This window comes from Benincasa hispida, chromosome 10 (genome assembly GCF_027475165.1).
Source record: "Benincasa hispida cultivar pf3 chromosome 10, pf3_genome.v1.1, whole genome shotgun sequence".
NCBI classification, from domain to species: Eukaryota; Viridiplantae; Streptophyta; class Magnoliopsida; order Cucurbitales; family Cucurbitaceae; genus Benincasa; species Benincasa hispida.
In genome coordinates, this window is record NC_143487.1 from 38473233 (window position 1) to 38485410 (window position 12178).

Consider the following 12178-nt stretch of genomic DNA (forward strand, 5'->3'; position numbering starts at 1 on the left):
GAGTTTTCTTTCCATGACTAAGTCATTGTCTAGGTATTATGTGACTGCATTGTCCAAGGCACATTGCTTGACCGGTTGAAACGTTGTTACACTCATGTTCATCTATTATTACTTACTATTTTTAATCAACATTTTGCCTATTCAGTATCTATTCACATACTTGGTTACCTTTGGTTACATTGATTCATTATCTTTATAGAATTAAAATTGGAACTAGTCTCGTGGGATCGACTCTTGGAATACTCTAAGATTTATTAATTCATCAAAAGATACTTACACTTAGACCATATTTAATCTCATTTTTACCACTCATACACAATAGGTCGATCATTAAACATATTTTCTCTCATTTTCTTACAACAGTTTGCATCTTTCTTAATTACAAGAGTTGAATTTTTAGCCGAATTCCAAAAACAAAAACAAGTTTTAAATAACTATATATATATATATATTTTAGCTTTCAAGATTTTACTTGATTTTTGAAAACATGGAGAAAAAATAGATAACAAACCAAGAAATTTAGAGATGGTAGGGATGTTTGTAGACTTAATTTTTAAAAACCAAAAGTCAAATAGTTACAAAATGTGGCCTCACCTTTTAGCTTAGATTTAGATTGATTTCTTTGCTTTGTAACTCGATTAGACGATGACGAACCTCAACAACTTCATTTCGGCTTTGTGTTAAGGTTGGTCATGTTTTAGATTAGGGATTTTGGATGAACTCATATTGTAACCTTGTGAGGTTAGTTCTTGTTTTAATTGTTTAGCATGTATGATTGGATTGACAAACTGACTATGAATGCATGTTACTCGCTAAAAGCCCCCACATAATTTGTAATTGTTGTGCATTGATTGTCAAGTAGCAAGAATCGATTTATAGGTGTGTGACATACATGACGTTACCGAGGTCACATAGTTGCCATGTTCAGTTTAGGACTAAAGAACAAGCCAACTAGTTAATTAGACACTACCTGTTAGTTAATTGTTGTGCTTCTTCCCTAAATCTTAATACAAGTATTTAATTAATTTAGAATGCATTACATTCTCTGATTAATCGACACTTAGTTTATTTAGGATATAAATCTTAATTAGAGAATTAGGACGCTTAATTCGGTCGTTCTACATTAAGTAGACCATGTACTTGGAATGATTGCATGAGCATTTGGTTTAATTACTTTCGAAGATTCAATCGCTTATATTTCCTTATCTCGCATCTCTCACTTCCATATCAAATCCTCCTCGTATTACTGTTTTAGTTAGAAAATTAGCTTTATGAAACTATCTAATTTGTGCTTCTTTGTTGATCAACCCGCTCTTGCTACTAATGCTATCTAATAGTAGTAGTCTCAGATTGATAGTATATAGATCTTATTTAATGGTTAATGTGGAAACACCATTCTGCATTGACTTATCAGACATAAAGTAAATCAAATGTACTGTAGAGTGTAGATACAAATACTCAAACATGTTGATTTGAAATTGTCATTTAACAGCTTCATGGCTTCCTCTAGGCTTTGTGCATGATTTGAAATATGTAAATAGAAAAATGTTAATAATAATACTAATAAATAAAAAAATTAATTTAATTTTAAAAATAAGTTTCAAAATTAAAAAAGTTCCAAATCTTCTTCCACGAGAGAATCTTTCTCCAAATATGATTGAAGATCAGTATTGATAGCATAAAAATGTAGTCAATCTTGTGCACAAATAAGTGCATCATCGAGATAAGGTGGATTGAAAAGTTTACCGTCCACCATTTTAAAAGATGGATAGAAAATCAAATGTTCTATATCCATTATAATTTTCAAAATATCTCGTGCAACCCTACTAAGAACCATATACCTAGAAGAGTTCGTTGTCACACCCCACTTTATTTTAATCTACCAAACCTAGGACGTGACATGTCGACAATAAAACCCAACGAAACTATGAAATCTATTATCGATCTTATAAAAAAACAATAATCCCAAATAATATATTTACAAAATTCCATCACTGCTACCAGTCTATCAAGAGTACCTCATGGTATCCTATTCAATCAACTCTGACAACACAATCAAAACTATAAAAAAAAAAAAAAAAAAAGTATAAATTTCCAATTTACAAACCATCCTAATATTAAAAACGATATAATGTTTTCAAAATCATTATAAAATAAAGTCAATAATACATGTACATGCAATTGTTATGTAATTTAGATACAATTGGTGGCGGATCTCATCTTTGATAGGCCTCTTAGATACTCAAGTGCCACCTATTGAAATTTTTAAAAGAAAAAGTGAGTAAATAAGTCCAATAAGTGGCCAGAGTTTATAAGAAAACAATTTTTTTATATAAATATAATTAATATATAAACAACATATCATTAATACAGACAATCATGAATTACTAGTCATAGGTGTTGTGTATATATATAATCGTGCATGAACTTATAATTTCCCATGTATTCTAGCAACTCAAAAAGTTTAAAACCTATGAAATCTTCAAAAGATAGCCTTTGACTATAACCTTAAAATATAGTCTTTCAAGAACATAATCTTTAAAACATGTGAGCATGACTATGAAAATTCATCGAGAAATGTATATTCAGAACTAATCATACTAGGGCAAAGTAATTTCAATACACATAACATAGTGAAATTGTCATACATGCAAGTAGAGTCGTTCGTAACATTTGTAATAATGTCTCGAGTCCAAGATTTGGAATCAGAATTGGCAGCTAGTAATCCTATATTCTTCTACATCCCTTGCAACCTGAGTGTATTGGTAATGTAATACCTTAGATCCAAAATTTGGAATTTGGAGTTGATAGCTAATGCCCCAGAAATCTTGCACTAGTGTGTGTGTATATATATATATATTATAACTTTTAGTTTTAGGTTCTGATATTTGGAAGTTGAAAGTGTCACTTCAATCTTCACTCTCACTCCTCAAATCCCTTTCCCTCACTCCCAAGGCTCAAACTGTCAATCCCTTTGGCTATCTACGTATTTTTTGTTCTTTAGAATTCGTACCTTCTCCAGCTCTCCCACTTTGGAACTCCTCTCATCTCTAGCTTTCTCTCTTTTGATTCATATTCAGTTATAGGCTCGATTCAGTTCGTCTCTTTTGATTCGGCATCAGTACTTAGTTCTTCGTTCAGCGTTCAACCATTCCATTTGTTAGCTTCTGCGTTCAAGCGTTTCATTCTCTGTTCGTCAGCTTTAGCGTTCAACCGTCCTTCTGCTTCTTTTCAAGGATTCTATTTCAAGCTATCGGAAAGCACAAGGAAAAAAGAAAGAAAAAAAAATCAACCCGACAAATTCAACCCGAATTTTAAAGGTGGGATTGATGACACTATTCGAGTCATTCGGATAGTCAACTCAATAAACTTGAAATTTCAAGTTAGTTCAAAAGATTCCCCTAACCCAACCTAACCTAGCCTATGTACGCCCCTACAAACCGTTACAACACTCAAAACACATTTGACAAACTCTCTAAAAAAGTTGATTTACAAGTTTGAGCATTCAACAAATCAATTCTCACCAAACAATAAATATCTCTCATGAATTAGATGAAAAGAAAAACAATTGAAACTTGAAGAGAGCAATAATGAAAGCTTTGTGTTTATGGAGGATTGAAAAATATTGAAAAATTATTGTGAAATTTGGAAACAAAGATGATTTAAAGAGAAGAAAGTTGTTGGAAACCATCTAATTTGGACCATCGGATGATGATAAGGGTTGAGAATAAAATTAATGAGAATCATGATGACTATGTTTAGTTGTGTATGGGAAAACAATGCCTAGGAATAGTATGTGTGGAAATTAAAAATAACTATGTTTGGTTGTGTAGGATTTCTGTTATCAACTTTTCTTGGGAATAATGTGTTCCATGAGAATATTATTAGATCACCTAAATAAATGTTATTTTTGTTTAAATTGTGTGATAACTTTCAAAATTTTGTGCAATTATAAAGCATATAACTAATAAAAAAACTTGTCTTAATTGATTTTAAATAATTAATCTGTGCAGTTTTATTTTTATTATGCAATTATTAAAAATAACCTTAGGCAGCTACACTATATTTTATCCCAAAAATCAAATATAAACAATATCAAAGTATAAATACTAAACATAGACAAAATAAGAATTTATATTATGTCAATATTCGTAGTTACAAACAAGAGTACAGTGCAACATTCATTCAAAATGAAGATACTTAGCAAGCACTAACATGCTAGCTCAAAATAAGGAGTACACATCATTTGATAAAAGCACCAAATATATATACATACCTATGTATAACATGTTATAAAGTCTCCTATTACATAGAAGATACTATGAAGGAAGGAAAAAGGTGGTAGAAAGGGGAAGAAGAACTGAAAACTCACATTTCTCAATGGATATGTAATTCCTTCACTTATGTGGCTAAAAGATGTTTGGGAATTGTCTTTTCCAAGATAAATAAACAAAGTCCACAAACCAAACATAACCTTTATAAGCCCATTCCCATTCCCACTATCTTTTCTCTCCAACCAAAGAGCCCATAAAAGTAGTAATAATTAAACTATTGCATGTGCTTAGTTTTTCTTTTCTTTTCTTTTTTCTTTTTAAACTCAAATAGTTGTTAGACACAAACATAATTTATATATATATATATTAAATGGTTGTTTTCAAATATAGGAAAATGAGCCAAAATATTTACAAATATAGTACAATTTCATTGTCTATCTGCGATAAACCATGATAAACTACTATTTGTGTCTATCTGTGCTATGATAGAAACAGATAGCAGTTATCTATGCCATGATAGACACAGATAGTAGTTTATCTATGTCTATCATGACGTAGATAACTAGTTCCACACAGATAGTGGTCTATCGCAGATAGACTATAATAATTTGCTATTATCTGTAAATATTTTCAGCAATTTTGTCATTTAAATTAATTTGCTTATTTTAAATATCATTTTCTTTTAAAATTCAACAAAAAAAAAAAAAAAATCAAAAGTCCACTATGTATCTCTCTATTGCTCCACATGTCACCTTTCAATTGATCCATTTTGATGAAAAAAATCTTCAACTCATCAACTCGAGTATTATTATTATTATTTTTTTTTTTTGTTAGGCTTATTTCAGCTATATCTTCTTCATTTAAGCAAAAAATTAATAAATTTGATAATAAGGACAAAAAAAAGGCAAAAAAAAAAAAAAGAAAAAGAAAAAAGCCAACAAATAATCATATCTCCCTTTGGTAAACTTCTCCACTACCCTATTTTATCCTTTCAATTTTTTTATTTTTTTTTATCTCTGGACCTTAAAGTGATCAGCAATTCTTTGCTCGAAGGCTTTGATACCAATTGTTATCTAAGTTTAGAAAGCAACACAACAAAATGACTCAAACCGAAACTTCTAATTAATTGAAAAAGGCAAAAGAAAGGAGATTAAGAAAGAAGAAAACAACCCACAAAAATTATAATGATTCAACCATATTGCCTCTACATCCACTACGAAGATGTTTCAACTTTGATTATTTTTCATTCTCCTCTCAATCTCAACCTTGATTTACAAAAGAATGTTGGCTCACTTTCTTCTCTCAATTTACACACTTCTTACACACTTTTTTATTCTTTCTCACCTATCTTGGTATCATGAGATTCACCATTAACAACCTTACTCATTATTTTGCAATAAAGCCCCTCAAGTAATCAAATAACACAATAGAAAGTGTAGAGGCCTAAAAGTATAGGACCATGACTAACGAAAAAACTCACATAATGAAGCTTTATAATTCCAACCAAACAACATCATTTTCATTAATGTATAAATTTAAGGTCACATTTATCTCAATGTAGCGATAATAAATCAACGGTAATTTAAAAAGTGAACTCCATTTTATTACATTTGGTGTTGTTTTGGTGTTGTTCACTTGTGTTCTGTATCCGTACTGACACATGAGACTCACGTCCAAATCTATAATAAACAACGCAAACCAATTGACGAGTGGAGGGCGATCAATCCAACTGCATCCAAAAATTACTTCATACGGTTACTATTATGGTTGTGGTTATGGTTAGCATTATTGTTATAGAAGAAACTATAAATTTGGACACATTTACCATTATCGTTACCGTAACGGTTTGACCCTTAGAGGTAAAGATAATCGTAAAGGTAACAGTAAATTTGACTAAATTCATAATTTTAAGTAAATGCAATAAAAAGTAATCTAATTACATTTGTGATTGCGGCTCATTACGATTGATCTATCAATGAAATTTTATTACGATTATACCAATTCTCATTACGAATTAATAAACGTGGCCTAAACTCGTTATTAATCATATAAATGAGTGGAATCTAAGATATGCTTCCCCCACAAAGTCAATAAAGTTTTAAAAAAGAAAACATTACCTGAAATGTGGTGACATGAAGAATAAACACCTTAGAACTTAAAAGGAAATTCTTTTTAGAATGACGAGAGAAAAAAGAAAGTTTGAATGAGACGTCCAAGGGCCAAGGCCAAGGCATGTGAGGCTTGTACTTTGCAAAATTACTCATCAAATTGGATCTTGTGCCTAACCTGGCTGCTTCTCCCCGTCTCTCCTTTCCTTTCCCATACTTCCTTTTCAAGAAAGAACGTGAAACGAAATGCCGATCGTCCCTAAATATCTCTCTGACCCATCTCAGAAACGCTCCAAACAAGTTCATCTTTGTCTTATCAAAGCTCCCAATCGAGATTCTTTCCACTCGTCATCTCCCATTTCTCTAAAATCGGAAGCCACCCCAATTCACAATTCAACCCATTTTCCCTCTCTCTGTACCGACCCAACTGTGATTCTACTGCCAATCATCAGCTTCTACCTTCTCTTTGTCTTTCTAACGAATCAATCTCATTTGGGTCTGTCAGAAATCTGAGCTTAGCGTGATGTTAATGGCGGTTAAGCCCCCATTGGCTTCAAATGGGGCAACAGCTCCTTTACGACGAAACCCACTTGGGTTTTACTCGGTTTCGATTCCTTTGAAGCCCATTTTCCTCTCTTTGCCTTTGAATAACCCAAATCCGCACAATTGCTTTTGTTTGAAGCAGGTGCTGCCACACAGTTCTCGCTTAAACTTGCCTCACGGCCGCCGTTTCACTCCGGTCGCCGCCGTGGACTCCGACGTCCCCCAGTCGCATCACCAGGTTGCTCTTGTATCTTGTTCATCGTTTTCTCTTTTTATTGCTTCATTTGGGATTTGTTTCCTGGTTAAACTCTTCATCAATACTTGAACAATGGGCATTTTAATTTTCAACTCGCCATCATGTTTGCTAGAATGTTAGGATGTGCTTTTGATTGTGGTATGTGCTTGCCATAGGAATGAATTGGAAGTAGAAACATCAATTTTTTAAAATTTTTCTATAGAATGATCGATCAAGTTTAGAATCTCCAATTTGTGAAGCAAATACACGACTTGCGAATTTCTAAGCTGGGAATGGAAATGCTATCATTCTCTTTCTGATGTCAAATGGGTTGTGTTGTTGAATAAGTGGCAGAACAAGATATTACGTTTCTCGCTGTTGAGTTGGCTTGCAATTTTTAAATGCTAACTTCATCTATTATCATGGTCATGAATTTCAATAGCAATATAAAATAATGGTGTATAATGTTGGGCCTTGTATCTTACACTAAAACAATTAAGTTTTGGAATGGCCCAGCAGATCCTGCTTATTGTATGTATGTACTGACGTTCTCTTTTTATACTGTGAAAGGGATCTGAGACTTTAAGGGAAAGCAAAAGGTTTGAGGAGTGGAATTCGTTAACAGCAAAGTTCTCCGGAGCAGCAAATATTCCTTTTATGTTGTTGCAATTGCCTCAGATTATCCTTAATGCTCGAAATCTTTTAGCTGGAAACAAAACTGCGCTTTTAGCTGTTCCGTGGCTGGTAAGAAATGTTTCCATTCGAATGGTATGTTTGAAAGCGATTTTGAAATGGTTAAAATCATTTTTGTCGTATTCAAAAATCTATCCAAAACATGTTTTTAATGATTCAAAATCAATTTTGATACTATGAAAATCGTGTTTAAAATTGTATAATCAAATGTTAAATGAATCTGAATGATTAAGGGCATGTTCAAAGTGATTTTGAAGATGACAAGAGTGGTTTTAACCATTTCAAAATGACTCCTAAACATATCTTAAGCTGTTCAACGAAAATGAAGATGAACATTTACAGTAAACATGTGCATTAATATTCAGTGTTTTCTAGATAATTCAGATAATTCAAGTTTTCTGGAAGTGAAAGAGAAGTATTCCCTGTCTCTTTCACTTTCCAATTTCATTTATTTCTAATCCAAGAAATGCCAAGGTATTGAACCTCAAAGAGTTAATTTATACATGTAGGGGATGTTAACTGGTTTGCTTGGGAACCTTGCACTGCTATCATACTTTGCAAAGAAGAGGGAGAAGGAGGCCATGGTGATTCAAACATTAGGAGCAGTTACAACATATATAGTTTTTGCCCAGCTTGCAATAGCAGGGGCAATGCCCCTGCCTTATTTTGCAGCCACGTCGACTGTTGTGGCTTCTGGTCTTCTTATAAACTTTATGAATTACTTTAATGTTCTTCCTATACAAATCTTGAAATTTTGGGAAGACTTTATCACTGTTGGTGGATTTTCTATTCTCCCCCAGGTAATCTCTCTTCTAGCCCCAGCTTCATTCAAGAGATGATAACATTTAATAGTAAAATTTGTCTCAAAGAGATGGAATTTTGGTTTTGCAATTTTTTCTTTTTTGCAGGTTATGTGGTCTACTTTTGTTCCATTCATACCGAATAGTATCTTGCCTGGAGTAACTGCTTTGGTTGCAGCACTGCTAGCAGTTGCTTTGGTAGATTTTTTCTTGCCTATATTTTGTTTTTTTCTTGCATTTGCTAATTTTTTAATGAAATATGTCAGCACAGAAATCTCATGTTTTGAGGATTGAATCTCTTTCAATAATGATGTAAAAATTGGACCAAATTCTTCTGGACAACGACTTTTCTTACATGTATATAGTTATTAAATGGGATAGTGTGAAATTGAGATCTGAAACCAAGATTACTATCTTTCCTCATGGTGTTGCTAAAAACGTTATCACTCCGATCTAGTTCAACATCCCTTAAAAGTGTCCTTGTAAGATTTACAGGCACGAGCAGGAAAACTTCCTGAGGAAGGTGTGAAAGTTGTCGGAGCATTATCAGGATGGACAGCAACCCTCCTCTTTATGTGGATGCCGGTTTCGCAAATGGTATTTATCCTGTTTGAACTCTTAGAATGATAAAAGTAAATATCTTCATCTTTATTTTACCACTAACCATCATATGCTATTTGTTCAGTGGACTAATTATCTGAATCCTGAGAATATTAAAGGCTTATCAGCTCTCACAATGCTTCTTGCCCTGATTGGAAATGGTCTTGTGCTTCCACGAGCGTTATTCATTCGAGACTTCATGTGGTAAAGCTATTACCTGCCTGATCAAAACTTTCATGTCTGTTTTCTGATCATTATTTTGTTTTCAATCAACTTGAATGTCAAAATAGGTAGGATGTTAAAATTATGATGTGTTTAGGATGGCTTTGAGAAGCACGGGCAAATCTCCTTGAGAAGCTTCCAAACTACATCCATATTTCTATGGTTTTTAAAAATAAATAAATAAATAAAGAGAAAAAAAAAAAAATCTTGTGCAGATTAATGCAAATAGGTCAAATCATAAATTTAGTCCTTGAACTTTGTTGTGTCTATTTCATTCACTTTTAAAAGTGCACTTTGTTGTGTCTATTTCATTCACTTTTAAAAGTGTACTTCATAGCCACAACGATTGCTGAGTGTATAACAGTGTAACAGCCTTCTTTACCGTATTGATAATACTCGTTGCAACCAAAATTGCAGGTTCTTGGGTTCTGGTTGGGCAATTTTGTTTTATGGATATGCTAACATTGTATGCTTGTACTGGTAAGCTGCAGATTATTTCGATTCATCAGCATTTTTTGTTGCCTTAGTATTAGTTAAGTAAATGTGTTTATGGATCCCACAGTTGCAATGCCGTGAGCATGGAGTTCTTCGTTGCTACAACTGCTGGTCTATTCTCCTGGATAGGTTCTCCTCTTATCTCAATTCATTTTTCCCTTCTATATACTTCTCTTTCTCCACTAATTGCCACCTGAGAGAACAGATTTATATTGTTTTGTTGAAAAGAAACAATGACTTTTCTTTTCTGATTAAAAAAATACATCTGTCTGCTTGTTTTGGTAATGTTTTTATTTCTCGTTTTTTGTTTTTTTGTTTTCATGTTGTATATGAACGAGCTAATAAATAAAAGTTTTACTTGAAAATGATTTTTTTTTTTTGTCATTGTCATCTTCTTTTTAGTATTTATTACGAGTTTTCAAGTAAAAAAATGATAATACAGTATTTTTATTTTGTTTTCAGAAGTTGGAAAGGTAAAATATAAGACCAGATTTTCTGTTATAGGAAATAATTACTACGACCACGTTTGGTAACTATTTTGTTTTTAATTTTCTGTTTTAGAAATTTATACATGTTCTCTTCTAAATTCTGTACTATGGTTCGATTATTTCTTGAAAAAACACTCCTTTTATTCAAATTCTAAAAAAAAAGACAAGTTTTTGGGAACTACTTTTTTAATTTTCAAAATTTGACGTAGTTTTTAAAAACACTAGTGGGAAGTGAATACCAACTTATAGGTGAAAGTGATGTTTATAAGTTTAATTTTCAAAAACCATAATCAAGGTTCCGTTTGATAACCATTTGGTTTTTAGTTTTTTGAAAAATTAAGTTTATAAACACTACTTTTACATATTTCTTTGTTTTGTTATCTATCTTTTAGGAGTTTTCAAAAACTAAGTCAAGTTTCAAAAACAAAAAAAATCATGTTTATTTTTGGAATTTGACTAGGAGGAATTCAAATGTTTAGTTAGGAACAATGAAAACTATAATACAAAAGTCATAAGAAAACAAACATAATTTTCAAAAACCAAAAGCCAAAACCTAGTGGTTATCAAACATGGTCTAAATTCACAAAGTAAAAATTTGAGAAACATGAATATATTATCATATCAAATAACCTCTAGATATCTGATACTGCTGTGGAAGGAAAAAAAAGCAAAACAAAACAAAAAGGCATGAAATGGCAAGTGAGAAACATGATTGTTCATGTAGATATATAATGGTTTGGTAATTTTTGTAGGCTTTTTCTTCTGGAGAGACTCTGTGGTATATGGATTCAACTCACCTCTAACATCTCTTAAGGAGCTACTTTTTGGATCCTGACTGCCATATTCCAGCTTCAATAAAACCCAGATTTCAAGCTGCTTTGACACAAATGCAGCACCAACTTCTTTGGGGAAACAGTGGTTGGAATATTAGCTCAAACAAGAACAGAATTTTGAAGAGGGAAAAAACCAATCTAAGCAACTTCTTTTTTTCTCTATATAGGATATGGAGAGAGCTCAGTGATTTTTTTGGGTACATATTATGCTTTGAACTATATATACATAGATCTCTTGTATATTATAATAAGTACCAAAATAAGTTGGTCCATTGAAATCACTGTTTATTATCTGGTGTACTTATACACTGAGCATGGTACATTGTTCAAACTATTTGTTTCTGTTCTTTAAAAAGTCAGGCAATGTATTCAAATTTAGGATGCTTGGGAAATGACTTGGGATTAAAATTTGGAGGATTAACCCCTAAATTGGAGCAAATATTGTAAAGACAAGGGAATTCGAGAAACTATTTGCAAAAATGATATAAAAACACGGCTTTTTGGAAACCAATCATCTTGAGTTGTATCCGGCTTTTTTTCTTTTCCAGGTCAATTGTGTCTTTATAAAGACGCAATTGAACTTCGTGTGTCTCTATAAAGATGTAATTGAACTTCGTTTACACAGTCTTTTTTTATATTTAGCATAGACACATCTAATTTTCTTTTCTTTTTTCCTTCTTTTTTCGAATAGTGTGTTTTTTTCTTTTTCTTTTTTTTTTAAAAAAAAATTATAGAAATATCCATCGATATTGACATCCTGTCGATTTTTATACATTCACGTTTCTATTTAATTGAAAACTCTATACACCAATATTTTTTATGCTAGTTGCAGCACATTTATTTTGTCCTTCTGTTATAATTTTCTTTAGAATGAAAGAACCGTTCTT

General features: G+C 32.1%; 1 protein-coding gene across 1 annotated transcript; it reads left to right on the forward strand.

Annotated features, from left to right (window-relative positions):
* The first annotated feature begins 6506 nt into the window (after window positions 1-6506).
* Window positions 6507-11683, forward strand: LOC120088613 (maltose excess protein 1-like, chloroplastic). Its single transcript, XM_090305726.1, has 9 exons — window positions 6507-7163; window positions 7731-7904; window positions 8363-8653; window positions 8762-8851; window positions 9149-9250; window positions 9339-9457; window positions 9893-9955; window positions 10038-10099; window positions 11211-11683. The coding sequence occupies exons 1-9, from the start codon at window positions 6906-6908 to the stop codon at window positions 11291-11293; spliced, it is 1242 nt and encodes a 413-aa protein (XP_090161852.1). The 5' UTR covers window positions 6507-6905; the 3' UTR covers window positions 11294-11683.
* The last annotated feature ends 495 nt before the right edge of the window (window positions 11684-12178 follow it).

Coding starts and splice junctions, on each gene's coding strand:
- LOC120088613 (XM_090305726.1), top strand. CDS start 6,906: ATGTTAATGGCGGTTAAGCCCCCATTGGCTTCAAATGGGGCAACAGCT. Junction 9,251..9,338: donor GGATGCCGGTTTCGCAAATG/GTATTTATCCTG, acceptor CTATTTGTTCAG/TGGACTAATTATCTGAATCC. Junction 10,100..11,210: donor TGGTCTATTCTCCTGGATAG/GTTCTCCTCTTA, acceptor TAATTTTTGTAG/GCTTTTTCTTCTGGAGAGAC.